Source organism: Danio rerio, chromosome 7, assembly GCF_052040795.2.
Source record: "Danio rerio strain M-AB ecotype USA chromosome 7, GRCz13ab, whole genome shotgun sequence".
NCBI lineage: Eukaryota > Metazoa > Chordata > Actinopteri > Cypriniformes > Danionidae > Danio > Danio rerio.
Genome location: NC_141027.1, coordinates 19,768,991 through 19,788,957, shown reverse-complemented (window position 1 = coordinate 19,788,957; position 19,967 = coordinate 19,768,991). Strand labels below are relative to the sequence as shown.

General features: G+C 38.7%; 3 protein-coding genes and 1 long non-coding RNA gene across 4 annotated transcripts in view; 1 reads left to right on the top strand and 3 right to left on the bottom strand.

Moving 5' to 3' along the window:
* LOC141375336 (uncharacterized) overlaps positions 1-19,967 on the bottom strand; it is a 68,951-nt gene that overhangs the window by 14,907 nt on the left and 34,077 nt on the right. The gene's annotated exons all lie outside the window — the stretch shown is intronic.
* Positions 171-7,650, top strand: LOC103909845 (uncharacterized). Its single transcript, NR_200075.1, is given in 2 exon segments — positions 171-287; positions 823-7,650. It is a non-coding gene; the product is annotated as an uncharacterized LOC103909845 (long non-coding RNA).
* Positions 8,818-13,730, bottom strand: LOC147835950 (uncharacterized). The gene is made up of 2 exons (XM_087260877.1): positions 13,596-13,730; positions 8,818-12,405 (listed from the first exon to the last, which is right to left on the bottom strand). Exon 2 carries the CDS (start codon positions 12,377-12,379, stop codon positions 11,531-11,533), a length of 849 nt encoding a protein of 282 aa, XP_087117003.1. The 5' UTR covers positions 12,380-12,405; positions 13,596-13,730; the 3' UTR covers positions 8,818-11,530.
* Positions 17,204-18,147, bottom strand: LOC147835949 (uncharacterized). Its single transcript, XM_087260100.1, has one exon. It carries the CDS (start codon positions 18,053-18,055, stop codon positions 17,204-17,206), a length of 852 nt encoding a protein of 283 aa, XP_087116226.1. The 5' UTR covers positions 18,056-18,147.

Sequence of the window (19,967 nt, the reverse complement as noted above, 5' to 3'; positions counted from 1 at the left end):
CATGTTGCACATTGTCCCTGTAAAAAAGGCTGCAGCTTATAAGTGCAATTCTAACCTCTGTCTTTTGTCCTTTATGATGAGGCACCCCGCATACACCAGAACACGTTACCTGAGCCAATCAGCGTCCAGGATCTGTGACTACGCAATCTTCCCCACCCAAACAGATTTTTAGTTTCTAGTGTAGCGAGACACATAGACGGATGCTAAAGTTTGCGAGGAATAGATCACGGACTGTTTTCATCATTGTTTGTCAGCGGTTGCCACAAGTGTTGTGCGTGAATGCAGAAGTAAGTTTACAATCCTGTAAATGACGAAAGTTGTTCTGTTCTGTGAGTAGTTATTATGGCCGTGACGTCGCGATGCCGCGATGTATATGTGTGTGCGTTAATACATATTAGGTGTGTCAATAACCCCGTAATTCATATTGTAACACTTTTATATATCTATATTTACATATTGTGTGTATTAGAGTTCCACTTATGTTCATTAGCCAGTGTTATCTTCCTATTTGAAGTGTTGAAGTGTAACCAAATCCTTTGTTTTAAACAAACTGCGAGGCGCATGCGCCATTATAGCCTTTGTGAGTGAGGCGCTGTACAATCTGCGCTCTGTTAACAAGGTTTCAGGTTACATCAATGCATGCTAGGGTATATTGAAGTAGCAGCTTGTCACAGCTTGTCACATTTTGCCCACAATCATTTGCACATTACTTTATTATCAAGCTCAATGTTTTGTGCTGTGTTGTTGACTATAATTTACTATTGTAATTTGTTTGATTATCATTATTTATATTCATATTCCTTTTTATTGTTTTTATTTTAGAAAAACCACAACACAAGTGTCATAAGTCAAGTCTGTTGAGTGGTGACAATAAATGGGTTGTTCACACAAACGTTCATCTTCGCCTCATCTCTAATCGGATAGTCTCTGGTGGGTCAGCAATCAGAACTGGCAATTAAAAAGTCTATGGTGCAGAGCTACTAAAAGCCAACCATTTTTTCATGGTCCTTCGAGCCGGAGCGAGGACTGACCAGAGAAATAGAAGATGTCACAACATTCAGGGGATGAGCCTGCTGTGCGCGTCAGGAGGAAGTCAGTCCTCCCCGCACGTTATGATGAGTACGACCTCACTGGATTCACTCTCCCTAAGCCTGTTCCACCGCCCCTGTCACCACTCACTCATTCACCTAGACTGGCTGAATGCGATGATACACAGGATGGAGCATTTGGTTTTACTCCAGTCCTACCCGGTCATGAAGCTGACAGCCCATCACAGTGGTCTGATGATGAAGGAGCTTCTGATATCGTAGCAAGAGAAAATGCGAAACTACACAACAGTCTGTGGACGATACAGCAAGAAAGGGACATATTCCAGCGTGCAAATGAACAATATGCAAAGGAGCTCACTCAGCTCCAGCACCAAATGAGACAGCTACAGTTTCATATGGGGCAGCAAAGACATGAAAGTCAGCCCCCTGCACCTGTTGCCCCTCCAAGGCAGTATACCTCCACCCATGCTGTACCTGCACCCCGTGTCTGGCCACAGGGGGGCACTAACGACACGAGCTTCACCCCTACACCCGCTCCACGACTCAAATATCAGTCTGAGTATAAAGCAAGGGACCAGATTAGAAGCCTACCTCACAGTTCTGCCCTCAGAGGGAACTTGTCATACCACTATGTGCCTCAAGGAGATCAAAGCCTGAATGCTCATTATTCAAATCCTCCTTATTGGCACTTGCAAGATCCTGTGAGACATCCACAGATCCCGTTTAGGACACAAACTCCATCACCTCCACCTGAACAAGGACCATACCGCGGTCCAACCCCCATGATTCCTGACTTTAGCCATCCCAGCCCTAGAGAGTTCTCACGGCTAAAAATTGCTCTGGAAAATATACTCCCAGCCAATGCTACAGAAAGTTTCAAATTTCAGATACTGACTGACCATCTGAAGTTAGAGGAGGCTCTGCTAATAGCAGACTCATACTGCCATTCACAACATCCCTATACAAGGACGATGGCTGCATTAGATCAGCAGTATGGACAGCCGCATCAACTTGCACTGCAGCGGATTGCTGAGTTAATGGATGGCCCAAATATAGCTAGTGGAGATCAGAAGGCCTTTAGACTTTTCGCCCTTAAAGTTCGTTCTCTGGTTGGCATGCTGGAGCAGTTGGGCAGAAATGGCTCCTTTGAGTTGCAGTGTGGGTCTCATGTGTCTCGGCTCCTTGGGAAGCTTCCACATGACTTAAGATCAGGGTTTCGGAGATATGCACATCCACATCAAGTGCCCATCCCTACCCTCTTAGATTTCGCAGAATGGCTAGATTTCGAAATCCAAGTTCAGGAGGACACCACAAGGTTTGCGAGCAGTCAACGCAGAATGCCCCAAACACGCACAAGAGAGAACTTAAGAGACTATAAACCAGCCATTAAACCCACCACAATCTATCTGGGCACGGAGAAAGCAACTGTTGAGCCTATACCGCCTATTCCATTATCTAGGAGCTCTTTGAAGCCTTACTGCCCCTATTGCGACAACAGTAAGCACTCTCTCAATAACTGCAGCAACTTTAAGCAACTTACTAAAGACCAGAAACAAAGCTGGATCAAAGAAAATAATAGATGCTGGCGTTGTGGCAGAACACATAAATCTGCAGATTGCAACCTGAAGATGCGTTGCAGACAGTGCAGCAGCCGACACCTTATGGCACTGCATGAAATCAGTGTTGGAAGGCCTGAAAACCCAAAGCTCACTCAGGATGAATCTGCAGACCCAAAGACTTGTCTGTTGAACACAATGCAGGAGATTCTCCTTGTTCATAAACCACCAACTAGTAGGAAAGTCCTACTTAAAATCTGCCGGGTGATTCTCAGTAATGGAAGCAAAAGGATGAATGCCTATGCAATTCAGGATGATGGATCTGAGAGAACCATAATCCTCCATAGTGCAGCTCAACAACTTGGCCTAACTGGTCAGCCTGAAGAACTCCCACTTCGAACTATTCGACAAGAGTTGCAAGTCCTCAAAGGGGCAGCTGTTTCATTTACCATCTCACCCATTGCTCAGCCTACTAAACGGTTTCACATCACTAGTGCCTTCACTGCTCAGCAGCTAAGTTTGGCAGAACACTCACATCCAGTGAAAAGTCTGAAGGAGAGATATCGGCACCTTAAAGGACTTCCACTCCAAGAATTCAAAGCCGTCTGCCCTGTATTGCTCATTGGGTCAGACTATCCCCACCTGATCACCCCAGTGGAACCAGTCAGGCTAGGGCCACATGGGGGACCAGCTGCTATAAAAACTCGTCTTGGTTGGACCTTGCAGGGTCCAGTCCAACACATGCCGAAAGACGTGACAGAACAGCATTGTCTTTTCACTTCAGTCACATCCTCAGAATCTGATCTCTACAAGCAAGTAGAGAAATTATGGCAAATGGATGTATTGCCATGGCGCAGCGACAAGGCTTGCATCAGATCCAGACAGGACCAGGAGGCTGTGGAACTTCTGGAAAAGAGAACAATAAGGGTTGAGATGGATGGAGTGAAACGATATGCAACACCCCTCTTGCGTGTCAAGAATATGCCTGAACTCAAGGCACCAAAGGAGGCTGTTTTGTCACAACTGAGATCCACTGAACGGAGACTGGCTAAAAATCCACAGCAAGCAGCCGCCTACATCACAGAGATTGCAAAACTGGAAAAATCAGGTTATGTTAAGAGAGTGCCACCAAACGCTGTGACAAACACCCCCTGCTCCTGGTACATCCCACACCATATGGTGGAACACAATGGCAAAAATCGCATTGTTTTCAACTGTTCATTCCAGTATCACGGTCAAAACCTCAATGAACTTCTGCTTCCGGGGCCTGTGTTGGGGCCATCTCTTCTTGCTGTTCTCCTCAGATTTAGAGAACATTCTGTTGCGGTCAGCAGTGATATCAAGGGAATGTTTCACCAAGTTAGACTGCTTCCAGAGGACAAACCCCTTTTGCGCTTTCTCTGGAGAGAGCTAAATGTCCAGGAGCAACCCACTGTTTACGAATGGCAGGTTCTCCCCTTCGGCACTACTTGCAGCCCCTGCTGCGCCATATTTGCACTGCAAAAACACATTCTTGATCATAGTCATCTCGGGGATGATGTTCAGAATTCAGTACTGAAATCCTTTTATGTAGACAACTGCCTACAAAGTTTCACTTCAGCTGAAGCAGCAAAGGAATTCGTGGACAGAATTAAGAATCAACTGGCAGATGGAGGTTTCGAGCTAAGACAGTGGTCCAGCAATATTCCTTCCACCATAAACCACCTGCCCCCTGAATCTATATCAATCAGTGCTGAACTCTGGATATCGCAAGGCAAATCGGACATTCAGGAATCAACATTAGGGCTCCTCTGGAATCATCAGTCTGACACACTCTCCTACAAATATCGTGCCAAAGATAGTAGAGAGACTACAATGCGTAATATATATAGAATACTGGCCAGTCAGTATGACCCATTGGGCTACCTCATTCCTTACACCACTCGTGCCAAGATTCTTGTACAACAACTGTGGGATAAAAAACGGGATTGGGACGATCCACATTTGCCTACAGATCTGCTACAAACATGGACTGAGTGGGAGGCAGAGTTACCAGCTCTACAAAACATTGTCCTTCCTCGATGTTACTGTAGTGCCAACAAAGACACAGAAACGAGCCTAAGAGATATGCATGTTTTCTGTGATGCCTCTGAACGTGCTTATGGCTCGGTGGCATACCTTCGAACAGAGGACCAGTATGGACAAGTGGAGGTGGCATTCCTAACCGCCAGATCTCGTGTAGCACCAAAAAAACAACAATCTATCCCCAGACTGGAGTTGTGCGCTGCACTGACTGGAGCTCAACTCTCCAAAGTACTCTTAACTGAACTGAACCTGCCCATTCGCCACACAATCTTGTGGACCGACTCCACAACAGTACTGGCATGGTTACAGTCTGAATCATGTCGATTCAAAGTATTTGTTGGTACTCGGGTTGCAGAGATCCAGGAGCTAACTGAGCAACACTCCTGGCGATATGTACCCTCCACCAGCAATCCAGCTGACGACATCACTCGGGGAAAGAGTCTCTGCGAGCTCAACTTGGAAAGTTGCTGGTACCAAGGACCACATTTCCTAAAAGATCCGGCTAATCAGTGGCCCGAATGTCCTAGTCCTAAGGAAATAGACAGAGACGAACTACGCAAAACTGGTACACATGTACAGGTCTGCTTCGCATCATCAGATTACAGCCAGTTTAAGACCCTGGAGGAACTAATTGATTTCACAGCTCTTCAAGGGGCGGCCAATGGTAACCCCACAGCCAGTGACTATAGGCGCGCTGAGATTGATGTCCTGCAAAAATCCCAACAAGAATCCTTCCCATCAGACCTGGCCCAGTTAAAGGCTGGTAAATCACTTTCCAGCAATAGCAAGCTAAGAGCCCTGACGCCTGAACTTGATATCGAAACTAATTTAATCAGAGTTGGCGGACGTCTACGACATAGTCCATATCTGGGACCTGATAATATGCACCCCATCATCTTGGATCCAAGACACCCGACAACCAAGCTCATAATTCAAAGTTACGATTCAAAACTTCGTCATCCAGGTCCAGAGAGATTGTTTGCCGAAATCCGCCGGAAATACTGGATCCTGCGTGGTAGAGAGGCCATCAAGCACTTACAACGAGAATGTTTACATTGCCAGAAATGGAGGAAGAAACCAGAAGTACCTAGAATGGCCGACCTTCCTCCAGCAAGATTGCGGCTCTTTAAGCCGGCCTTCCACTCTACTGGCATGGACTGTTTTGGGCCTTATACTGTCAAAACGGGGCGACGCAATGAAAAGAAATGGGGAATAATATTCAAATGTCTTACCACTAGAGCAGTGTACATTGATATACTTCACAGTCTGGAAACCGATTCCTTCCTTATGGCTCTCAGGCGATTCACAGCTCGACGAGGAAAGCCACAGGAGCTCTTATCTGATCAGGGAACCAACTTTAGAGGTGGTGAGAGAGAGCTGAAGGAAGCTTTCACAGCTCTTGCCCCTGATCTGCAGAGTCAACTCGCCAAACAGCAAATTGAATTTCATTTCAACCCTCCTAATTCACCCCACTTTGGAGGTTGTTGGGAGCGAGAAATTCGCTCTTTAAAGAATGCCTTGATGGTCACGCTTGGAAATCAGTCAGTGACCTTTGAAGTTCTTCAAACAGTGCTGGCAGAAATCGAAGGAATTCTGAACTCCAAACCATTGGGATATACCTCATCTGATGCTTCTGACTCTAATCCCATTACTCCAAATTGTCTCTTAATGGGGCGGCTGGATGCCTCACTCCCCCTGACAGTGTACCCCCAGTCAGAACTGGTCAGTAGACGTCGATGGCGCCATAGTCAGATCCTTGCGGACCAATTCTGGAGACACTACATCAAATTCTACCTCCCTGGTCTTCAAAGCCGCCAGAAATGGCAAAATGATACTCCAGACACTCAAGTTGGCTCTACAGTGCTGATAGTTGACCCACAACTACCAAGATCACTCTGGCCTGTAGGAAAAGTGGTAGACGTACACCCTGGAGCCGATACTAGAGTGAGGACAGCCAAAGTTCAGGTGGGAAAAAAGACTTACACACGACCAGTAGCCCGCCTCATACAACTACCTGCTATTCCAGATTAAATTAAGCTTAAATCCCACAACAGTATAAAGCCTTTTTTGTGTGTGTACATATTTCTTACATAAATATGGGGGCGGCTGTAAAAAAGGCTGCAGCTTATAAGTGCAATTCTAACCTCTGTCTTTTGTCCTTTATGATGAGGCACCCCGCATACACCAGAACACGTTACCTGAGCCAATCAGCGTCCAGGATCTGTGACTACGCAATCTTCCCCACCCAAACAGATTTTTAGTTTCTAGTGTAGCGAGACACATAGACGGATGCTAAAGTTTGCGAGGAATAGATCACGGACTGTTTTCATCATTGTTTGTCAGCGGTTGCCACAAGTGTTGTGCGTGAATGCAGAAGTAAGTTTACAATCCTGTAAATGACGAAAGTTGTTCTGTTCTGTGAGTAGTTATTATGGCCGTGACGTCGCGATGCCGCGATGTATATGTGTGTGCGTTAATACATATTAGGTGTGTCAATAACCCCGTAATTCATATTGTAACACTTTTATATATCTATATTTACATATTGTGTGTATTAGAGTTCCACTTATGTTCATTAGCCAGTGTTATCTTCCTATTTGAAGTGTTGAAGTGTAACCAAATCCTTTGTTTTAAACAAACTGCGAGGCGCATGCGCCATTATAGCCTTTGTGAGTGAGGCGCTGTACAATCTGCGCTCTGTTAACAAGGTTTCAGGTTACATCAATGCATGCTAGGGTATATTGAAGTAGCAGCTTGTCACAGCTTGTCACATTTTGCCCACAATCATTTGCACATTACTTTATTATCAAGCTCAATGTTTTGTGCTGTGTTGTTGACTATAATTTACTATTGTAATTTGTTTGATTATCATTATTTATATTCATATTCCTTTTTATTGTTTTTATTTTAGAAAAACCACAACACAAGTGTCATAAGTCAAGTCTGTTGAGTGGTGACAATAAATGGGTTGTTCACACAAACGTTCATCTTCGCCTCATCTCTAATCGGATAGTCTCTGGTGGGTCAGCAATCAGAACTGGCAATTAAAAAGTCTATGGTGCAGAGCTACTAAAAGCCAACCATTTTTTCAGTCCCTATATAAATAAATCAAATAAATGAAACAAAAATGAAAAAAAAATGTAACAAGTATACACGACAAGCTAGTGAAATTATTTCTTTTGACAGCGTGGCTGTAAAAAATAAGTTCTTTCTCCGCCATTTAGTATGCAGTAAGTATTTGGGATAATTATACTCACTCGTATCTTTGAATCTCATTCAGCCAAATTTTCTTTTTGAACTTCTCATACTGTCATACAAATCTGAATCTTGACTATGTTTTATCACATCAAATTGAACAAACCATTGTTCAAAGTCATGTTAAATTGAGCATGAAATGGATGTTAGGATTGTCCTAATATTCGCATATTACAATGTTCCCAAATTACATCCAATTGAAACAGTCAAAAAATTGTGATATTAGAAATTAGATCAAATGTAGATGGGTGCATAATTTTGTCCTTTGGGAACCAATTGGATCATTGGAAGATCATTGGAAGGAAGATCTACAGATGGACAAAGGTATAGGTATGTTGGTTGGAGGGGTTATGGTATTTGATAGAAGAATATGAGGACAATTTATTATTTTTTTTTACAAAATAATGAAGTGCACAGATACATCATTTATAACAAACACCACTATAAACATAAAAATAAGAAGAGTAACATTTTGATTTTACAATAAAAAAAATTGTTAAAGGATGACTCTTCACCATTGATAGCTGTTTAACATAACAGACTTTTATTACTCTTTGCTTAATCTTAAGCTTTAATTGAATTGTTCTACCTACATGTTTCCACTCCAGTTCAAGGCACTTGCTAGCTGAAACATTTTTATAATTTTCCTAAAAGCAAAAAACACTGTCATACTGTAATTTGTCATATGTTTTAATGCAAAAATGTGGTAAGCGTACATTGCACTACATTCAAATCAATTGAAACTAGGCACTGTTGTTTTTGCCTCCAGTCATAAGTCTAGTGTTTCCACCGAGCCTACGGACCACATGTTGACAAAGGTGGCACGTTACTAACACCTGGGATCTACAAAAAAAACTCCACTGAACAAACACAAGGGCAAATCTACTAGAATTGGAGACTTTTATTTTGAAAATTAATGCTACTCATCAACAATCAAACATGATTTCATAAATATTCTGCAGATAACAAAGATCTTCACATTATACCATTATTAAAACAATCCTATTGACCTTATTCTTCAATACGGATGTTCGCTTATTGTTTTAGAACTTCCGATTCAGTCGCCTACACTTTAAAAAGGCAATGCAAAACAGTTGCAATCAATTTATATGTGTTGAATTTAAACAAATTAAATTTTGTAATGTTCAAATTCCTTTGTTTGTTTAAATTCAGCCCAAATAAATTGTTTACAACCAATGAACTTGAAACAAATGAGTAAATGCAAGGAATCATCTTTGAATGATTTTTTATGGGAGAAATGACTACGAATAATAAACATTAGAAAACAGTCAAACTACTTGCTCTACAAACAAGTGTGTTCATGACTAAACATTCATTCATTCATTTTCTTTTTGGCTTAGTCCCTTTATTAATCTGGGATCGCCACAGCGGAATGAACTGACAACTTATGCCTCTCCTGCCGCAACCCATCACTGGGAAATGACTAACATAAAAAGTCTAATAATATAATAGGAACATATCAGTTTGTTATATTTTTAAATCTAAAAATCAGTGGTAGTGAATGAGACCAGATGTCTTGAGCCATAGGCTGCTCCTGTAAAGAATGAGGTCAATAAACAGATTTAAGGGATAGTTCGCCCAAAAATGAAATCGCTGTCATCATTTACTCACTTGTTCAAGACCTATTTAAGTTTCTTTCTTCTGTTGAACAGAGAAGATATTTAGAAAAATGCTGGTTGTACTGACCTCCATAGTCATTTTTCCCATACACTGTAAAAAAAATCTGTAAATTCTGTATTTTCTGATTCATGTTTTTATTTTTTTCCAATTTATTTATGCTTAGGAATTGCATCATGGAACGTTAATCTTTCTTCCAACAACTTTTAAGTTTAAAAATATTTTTAAAAACTGACTTTTATTTTAAAAAAGGTAATTAAAAGTGATATATTGTCTGGGTTTGTGTTGTTCAGTATATTTACAAACTTATTTCTCTCTATATTATTTCTTATACATTATATTACTTCAAACTACACTCAGAAATAAAGGTATGTGAGCTGTCACTGGGGTAGTACCTTTTTTAAAAGGTACAAATTTGTACCTAAAAGGTCCAAATTAATACCTTAAGGGAACATATTAGCACCTAAAATGTACAAAAGTGTCCCTCTTAAAAACAGTAGATACTAATATAGAATTTTGAGGTACCAATATGGACCCTTTCAGTACAAATGTGTACCTTATGAAAAGGTACCACCCCAGTGACAGTTTGCGTACCTTAATTTCTGAGAGTGTACTAAAATGTCAACAGTGTTGGTGAGTAACTAGTTACATGTAATGGCGCTACGTAATTTAATTGCAAAATAAAAGTAACAGTAATTTGTTAGTTACTAAAAAAAAATGTGTAATTAAACTACAGTTACTTGTGAAAATGTTAAAGATTACAAATGGGGTTACATCTAAAATTTATTTATTTTTTTTAAATCTGGGATATGTTGGATAATATGAATCTGTTGCTTTGCTTGTTTTTGATGTGCACGATGCCTTCTGCTGAGTCCATTTATTAAAGCAATGCTATTCTGACGCTTTTGATTTGCGGTGCACCCACAGGCTTAAATCCCACGGGGAACATGTCCTCGGTATAAATGCTTGAAAATTATTTATTTGAAAATGTCCATTAAACACTTAACAGTAATCAAAAGTAATTAGTTACTTTACTTTTAAAAAGTAATCGAAAAGTAGTGCAACTTATTACATTTTAAATAGGGTAATTATAAAATCAATAAAAGTAATGTAATGTAATGTAATGTGTGTATTTATATAGCGCATTTATTGTGTATGGCCATACACCCAAAGCGCTTTACAATCATGAGGGGTTCTCTCCAGAACCACCACCAGTGTGCAGCATCCACTTGGATGATGCGACGGCAGCCACAGGACAACGGCGCCAGTGCGCTCACCACACACCAGCTATTGGTGGAGTGGAGAGACAGTGATCAAGCCAATTCGGTGGAAGGGGATGATTGGGAGGCCATGATCGTAAGGGCTGATAGAGGGACTTTGGCCAGGACACCGGGGTTACACCCCTGCTCTTTCACGAGAAGTGCCATCAGTGATTTTTAATGACCACAGAGAGTCAGGACCTCGGTTTAACGTCTCATCCGAAAGATGGCGCCCACTGACAGTATGGTGTCCCCTTCACTTTTACTGGGGCATTAGGACTCACACAGACCACAGGTTGAGCGCCCCCTGCTGGCCTCACTAACACCACTTCCAACAGCAACCTAGTGTTCCCTAGTGGTCTCCCATCCAGGTACTGACCAGGCTCAGCCCTGCTTAGCTTCAGTGAGTAACCGGTCTTGGGCTGCATGGTGACATGGCTGTGGCTATTGTTACTTTGTTAAACTGTAGAGTTGAATTTTCAACATCAAAAGTCAACAGAGCAGAGATCAACATCCTACAATGGCATTCACAACCATAAATAAACAGAAAGCACTTGTGAATCCCTTATACGGAAACTGTTAACTAACAGATATGTGTTACAGTGGACTATGATTGATAACCAGCATTCTTCAGAATATCTAGTGTTCAACAGAAAAAACAAACTTTTAAAAGGAAGAATACGTTTGTTTTTTGGGGTGAACATATGATTTAAACATTTTTGCATGGCAACTTGTCCACTTTTGACAGATAGAGGTAAGGTTGAACTACATCGCTTGGCAAAAGAGTCCACCAACTTAAAGCTAAATATAAACAGTAAGTGTGGTATGAAAGCTGATCTTTCAACATGATAACACATGAGACTGACCCATAGCCACAGAATATGGTGATCAAGATGATCGTGACAGCTATGAAAGCCTTTCTCTTCAGCTGATACGCTCCTGCTTTCTCTCCGTCCCCTGGTTTGGGCCTCTTCAAAACCCACAAGATCATGGCGGAACAGAATGAACACACAGCTAAGATTCCTAGATACAGTCCCATTGCGAGCCTAATTGGTATGTTAGGATAATTATAGACAAGATACCATCCAAATGTCAGAATTATCAGCCAGATCAGTCCAACAAATGACACTCTGAGCTTTGGGGCTTTCGTGTATTTTAGGTAGACCAGCGGATGGACTACTGCCAGATAACGCTCCACACAGAAATAGGTTTGGAAGAGCGGTCGACCCACCAGGAAAGTGCTGCACAGGTAACTAGATATAAGAATTATGATAGTTTTATTTATCAGAGAGCCTGCCAGAAAAACAGTGAGGGAAATCAAACTAATGATTTCATCTATTGTTTGGTTCAGATTTGCAAAGTCTGAAGATGTGACACCAGCGGATCTTTGCAGCCATAAAATCCAGCAGTTCAGAGGCAGCAGCAGGACAGCTTTCAGCAGTATGACAGAGGCGGTGATCAGGTTTCCTGGATAGGAGTCCATGCACTCAAAAAACTGAACACTAGAACAATTACTTCCAGACGGGGTGGTAAAATTGGAGAAACACTTTGCCGCCATAATTAGTCAGATTTCACCTTTGTTTTCTGTGTGAAATAAAGATCAAATTAGCCAAAACATGTATTTTATACATATACTGTACAAAATGATATGACCAAAAAGTAATGAAAACTAATGTTTTGATGTTACTTTAAAGCAGGGGTCAGCAACATATATATGTATAACGTGGGTTTTCTCCAGGTGCTTTGATTTCCCCTACACGTCCAACTGTATGTGTGTATATATATATATATATATATATATATATATATATATATATATATATATATATATATATATATATATATATATATAAAGTTAAAGTCAGAATTATTAGCCCCCCTTTGAATTTTGTTTTCTTTTTTAAAAATGTCCCAAATTATGTTTAACAGAGCAAAGAAATTTTCACAGTATGTCTGATAATATTGTTTCTTCTGGAGAAAGTCTTATTTGTTTTATTTCAGCTCGAATAAAAGCAGTTGTTTTATTTTTTAAACACCATTTTAAGGTCAAAATTATTAGCCCCTTTAAGCTATATATTTTTGATAGTCTACAGAACAAACCATCACTATACAATAACTTGCCTAATTACCCTAACCTGCCTAGTTAACCTAATTAAGCCTTTAAATGTCACTTTAAGCTGTAGAGAAGTGTCTTGAAAAATATCTAGTCAAATATTATGTACTGTCATCATGGCAAAGCTAAAATAAATCAGTTATTAGAGATGAGTTAATAAAACTATTATCTTTATTTATGTGTTGAAACAATCTTCTCTCCGTTAAACAGAAATTGGGGGGAAAAATAAACAGGGGGCCAATAATTCTGACTTCACCTGTATATAACAGGTATTTACAACTGACGTGTCAACTAAAAAAAAGACATTGTAAAATGGTTAGCTTATTTTCATTAATGTAACATCAAAGCATATGTTGTTAATTTAACTTATTAATCATACAAATTTAGTGCAAATAAAACCACAAAACATGTCATTTATATGTTACAGTTTGAGAATGAACACATAAATATAAGCTTAAATTGATAAACCAAATGATTTAAAGTACACAGACATTACTGTTATGTTACAGATATACTGTATATAAGTTTCAACATAAAATACAAATGCTTTATAGACATGGTTATTATTTTTAATATTTAATGCTGTCAAGCAAAATATCATAAATCTGAAAATATAAATATTCCATTTTTCAAAGAGTAGAAAGTCCACCAACATACTTACTGATGCATGGACAGTTGCACATGTACGTGTAGAGCATGTTGTGTGTTGTAAGGATTTACTGCTTTTTGTGATGATGACCCCTCCCTCCATTCACAGTGAAGCTCATGTGGTGATTACAGCACACAGTGTGTGATCTATTATATATTTGGAAAAGTAGATATACACATGTATTGCATTTTGATATATTTACAGATTAAGTGTTTACACAATTTACCAAAGGTTTTTTAGGTAAAATTTTGACAAATCTTTTTAACCAATGCATAAACACTTCAGTACAATAAAGGATAAAGTTGTTCATAAAATTTACTATAAAAAACAAAAGACAAAAACAAGCAGTTACAGTTTGTAACTGAATTACAGTTTAGACCCAATGAAAAGCCAACAAGCTCAATGAATAACCCTCCATAAGGTGAATAACCATATACAGTATATGCTAACTTCATTGACATGAATTAAAATATTTAAACTAACAAATCTTGTAATAGCCCCAAGTAACACTCTAGTATTTTAATTGTTGCCCTACAGGGTTATATCAGTTGACAGAGTTTTCCACATTTCCATCAGCCAATAAACAAGATTAAGACTCCAGCATCCACTGACTTATAATACAGAAACATTCAGATGTACAGTTCAACTTCATTTCTACAGGATCCTATTCCTAAAGCAAATGAAAGATACTTTCTTTACAACTAAATGTTCTATATGCAACTTTGGTAAGGGTCATAGTCAAAACTTCTGTATGTATGTGTTTGTTACGATAAACAAGTAATGAATACACAGCTAAAACATAGGCAATGTTTTTATCCAAGGCTACAGTTCATCACTACAACAGAAAAATCCACTCACACAGAGCAAACTGAAACTGACATGAGTTTTGAATAAAACCGAACATAACAGCAAACTCTGGAACTCTTAAAGAAATTAATTCAATACAAAATAAGTGCATAATTATCTGAAAGCCAGGCTAAATGAATAAACACAGTTGCTGGTACCCTTGGACTTGTCAGATATCGGTTTAAAGATTCACACAAGAAGAGAGTAGAGATTGTAAATCTTCTTCAAATTTAAACTAAATAAATGGATGTGATGGTTCAGAAAATAGCAAAGATTTTTGTTACTTTTTAAAAATGGTAACATTTTAAGCATGAGTTCTTGCAAATTACTCTACAAAAACAATTGTTTTCTACAGAACCAGCCGATTTGAATGTTGTCGCTCGATTGAATGGGCGTTATAAGTGGTTATCAGCTGATAGATATGGGCCAGTAGGGGCCTTCTGCACCTATTGGTAGGCTCTGATGTCTGTTGTCATCCATCCACATGGTTAGTCAGCTCTAGATACGGCTGCATTAATGAGAATTATTTATATTATTTGTAAAATTTCCCATTAATTGTATTTTACTAACGTCTATCCCTACCCCAACCCTAAACCCAACCATCACAGTAATGTAAAAACAGATCTGGGTCTGGAGTTTTCTCTATTAGTATAGCTGATTAACCTTGTGGATGGATGATAACAGCATTCTGAACTTATCAGTAGGCACAGTAGGCCCCTACTGGCCCATATCTATCAGTTGATAACCACTGCTAACGCCCATTCCATCGAGTCATAACTTTCAAAGCAGGTGACATAACATTGAAATCATCCATCAGTGCAATTTAAAAATAAGGAACTCCATATATACTACAAAACATTTCTTTGTCTGTTTTTTAAATCATCAAAATGATCTAGTTCAGGGGTGTCAAATTAACAAAGATCCAAACCTGCGCTTACCGGGAGGTTTAAAACAAGCCTGAAGGACTCAATTACTTTGATCAGGTGTGTTTAATTAGAGTTTAAACTGGACTGTGCAGAGCTGCAGCCGTCCAGGAACTGAGTTTGACAACTGTTACATTTGAACCATCAGTCACAAAACCAGGCATGTAATTTTTTTGAAATTGAGATTTCTGCATTATATGAATAAATTTGAATAAATAAGCAATTTATAGATGTACACTTTGCTAAGGAGGACCATATTTGGAGATACAGCAATTTAAAAGCTGCAGAATATTGAGAAAATCGCCTTTAAAGTTATCAAAATTCAGAGCAATGCACATTACTAATCAAAAATGTGATTATAATATATTTACAGTATGCAATTTACAAAATATCTTTATGTAATGTGATCATAAACATGATTTTTGTCCTTACAAAAGCTATAATATTTACCCAAACAATGTATTTTTGCCTATTCCAAGACTGGATTTGTGGTCAGCGTTTATTCTCATCTCTAAAAAATAATGGTATCACTTTAGAATAATGGTCCATTATTTAATGTATTTACTAACAATAACTAGGTATCAATGATCTTGTAAAGCATCTATCATAGATCAACAGTGGTGGAAAGAGTACTGAAAAATCATACTCAAGTAAAAGTACCATTACTTGCCTAAAAATATAGTGCAAGAGTAACAGTATCTGTTGTAGATATTACTCAAAGTATGAGTTAAAAAGTAGCCATTTCTAAAGTACTCAAGAGTAGTGAGTATTACACTGAAAAAAGCTGATGCATTTACATGTAATTTGTGGATGTGTAAACGTAACATTCTGTAGTGCATTTAGTAATTGCCCAGCAGGCACACGACATCATAAGATGTTAAGATTATGTTATATTTAGGTTGTGATGTCAGGTCACCAAAATCCAACATTGAGCCAACATCGTAAACCAACTGACATTTATTCGTGATGTATGGCAACCAAAATCCAACGTCTGATAGACGTCATAGTGGTAACGTCCACACACCGTCAAGCTGTACCATCATTAGACATTGATATTTGGTCGATTTTAGGTTGGACATTGACATTGTCCTGATGTTGGGTTCTGACGTCAACCCAATTTTAATTTCCAAACAAAATGTAATGTTCCCACGACGTTGGGGTACAACATCAATCTGACGTCATGTTGATGTCATGTGCCTGCAGAGTGTTTAAGGCCATTTTGGCCATCATACAGTAAACATCTGTCATTTTTTCATCAGTGACATGCATCTCTTGGTCATTGCGTGTCAAGATTTTGAGCATCTTCTTGGACACTTTTAATGCTTCCAAACAGTTTGCTGCAATTATAAATCACCCGTGTCTTGAGGTAGTTCATTACGAGGCGATGCACCTTCAATGTGTGATTTGTTTGGAGTGGAATCACAGGACTGATTTTTCTAATCCCCATAGACAGGAAAAAATAAAGTAGTTACTGCAGGTTGAAGGAAAGTAGTAGAGTAAAATACCGATACTGAAGTAAAAATGTACTCAAGGGAAAATAAAAGTGCACACTTTAAAAACGACTTAGTAAATTATAATTTCTGAGAAACACTACTCAATTACAGTAGTTTGAGTAATTTGTTACTTTACACCACTGTAGATCAACATTAATGCATTATTTACATCTTAACTTGTACTTGTTAACATTAGTTAATGCACAGTGAGTTAACATGAACTAACGTTATTTAACTTAAATAACATTAACATTAACAAAGATGAATGAATACCATAACAAATGTATTACTAATTGTTTGTTAATGTTAGTAAATACATTAACTAATAGAACATTATTCTAAAGTGTTGCCAAAAATATTAAGCATTTTTGATGCAAGGGAGCATGTTGATTTTAGATAGGTAGAGATAAGGCTGAATGGCACTGCTTGGTACAAGAGTCCACCAACTTAAACCAGCAATTAAGCAAAAAGTGTGGTGCGGAACTTGATCCCGCAAAACAAAAGCACATGAGACTGTGCCATAGCCAAACACCAGCGTGATCAAAATGACTGTGATACTTAGAAAAGCCTTTTTCTTCAGCTGATACGCTCCTTCTTTCTCCTTTCCATCCCCTGGTTTGGGTCTTTTCAAAACACATAAAATCATGAGAGAGCAAGATGAACACACAACTAATACGACAAGATACATTGCCACGAAAAGACATATTGGCAGTGTAGGGTAGGAGTAAACTGTATACCATCCAGCCATCAGAATTATCAGCCAGACCAGTCCAACAAATGACGCTTTTACTTTAAGGGCTTTCGTGTATCTTAGGTAGACCAGCGGAAGGACCACAGCCAGATAGCGCTCCACACAGAAAAAGGTTTGGAAGAGCGGTCGACCCATCAGGAATGTACTGCACAGGTAATTAGCGATTAGTGTAACTACTTTCTTATTAGGCAAAGTACCAGACAGAAAAACGATGAGAGAAATGTTGCAAATGATCTCAGTGACAGATTGGTTCAAAACGACAAAGTCTGCCCTGGCAACACCTTTAATTCCTCTGATCAGCCACAAAATCCAGCAGTTCAGGGGCAGAAAAAAGATGACGTTCAGCATTATGACCAAAGCAATGAGAAGGTTTCCTGGATAGGAGTCCATGCACTCATAAAACGGATCAGCAGAGGAGTTGCTGTTGGACAACAAGTCAACAGTGCTGTTCAATGCCATATTTGCTCAGACTTTGCTGTTTTCTGCATGAAATGAGTTTAAATTAGTTCATATGTACAGCAGTTTCATATATGCATGCAGTGCTTGCAAGCCTGAGGATTGTTGTTCAGAAATTTCAGAAAAAAGAAAATTAAGCCTGTTACTCACAGTACACATGAGTAGATGTCCGTGTGTTTGTGCAGCTTTTAGTGTATTGTGAGGTTATATTCTGTATATAAACTATTCTGATGGCCACTCCTCTCAATCATGGTAATGTTAGGTAACTGGGGGTGTTAGGTAACTGCAGTCATATGTTTGCTGCACTTCATTCAAAACAAATGTGTGTGTGTGTGTGTGTGTGTGTGTGTGTGTGTGTGTGTGTGTGTGTGTGTGTGTGTGTGACTATTTTTCAAAAATACTTTCATTATTGTGTATGATTATCACATACATCAGTGGTTGCCAAAGTGGGCGTCGGGGGACAATGACAGGAGGTCGCTTGGTGATTTCCAAAAGTCAGATAAACGTTATTTAACTATTAGAGTGATCATATTTAAATCTTAACTCACAGAAGATAAAAATAGTAGTTTTTAATAGTAAAAAAACAACAACAACATGCAAATAACAAGCCTTTAAATTATTTTTTTTTTCATTTTTATAGAACCAGGTTAAACTTTTTTGACACCTTTATGGCAATTAAATACATTAAAAATAAATACAGGCCAAAATTCAACATTGAGAATAATCTCTGATTGGCAGTCTCCAAAATTAAACCAAGAATAGACTCCTGCAAAAAGACATTGTGTTTGCCAGTCTCTTTAGCTGAAGTTAATATTAAATTTACCAAATTAATAAATGGCTTTAAAAATACTATGTTTGTTAGAATGTTGCACTTTCCTGTGTTGTCAATATGCTCATGTTTATATAGGCCTATTGCTGTGTGTGCAACGTTTGTATATTTATAACCACCTCTGACGAATTTGGGGGTTGCGAGTCACTGGCGTTGTTTTTTTAGGGGTCGCGGGCTGAAAAATTTGGGAACACCTGACATACAGTTGAAGTCAGAATTATTAGCTCCCCTTTGATTTTTTTTTTCTTTTTCAAATATGTCCCAAATGATGTTTAACAGAGCAAGGACATTTTCACAGTATGTCTAATAATATTTTTTCTTCTGAAAAAAGTGTTATTTGTTTAATTTTGGAAAGGATACAAGCAGTTTTTTATTTTTTTTAAAAACATTTAAGGTGAAAATTATTAGCAATTACTATTTAACTCTACATAATCAGAACCTGTAAATAACTCTTAGGTGTTCCTTCAATGTGTTGACAAATTGGCTAAAATTACTGAATTTTTGCTACCCAAAGAAATAATGTTGCAATATTGCAGCATATCCTTACAGACAAAAATCACAAATCCTGACAAAATGTAAAAAATGTGAAAAAATGTCTACAACGTGTAAAAGCTGAAAAAATCCTCTGTTTTTTCATACTTGGGTCTTTGAGGATTAAACTGTAAAGAAGAGGTTTGTTTTCACACATAAATTGATGACCAGTTGACCTGAACCCGACCAAACATCTTGAGATGTGCTCGAGTGACTTTACCGAGTGGTTCTCTTCAGGATTATCTTTTGGATCATCTGAATCTTTGACACAGTGTGAATTTTTTTTGTGACATTTTAGCACAAAACTCATGCACAAAGATTATTTCCATCAAGTGATGCACTAACTTGTGATTGAGATCTTGTATTTGTAATGGGCTCACTTGTTAAATCGGCCAGTTGGTGCTCTATTCATATGTAAAAACAGAGTCTGTATAGGAAAAATAATCAAATGCCTTCACACCTATTTTAGTAGTTGCAAAATATTATTTGAACTAAGTACATTTCAAGAGATGTGACTTTAGTTGCAGTCATTGTCTTATAAGAGCAGCCATGCTC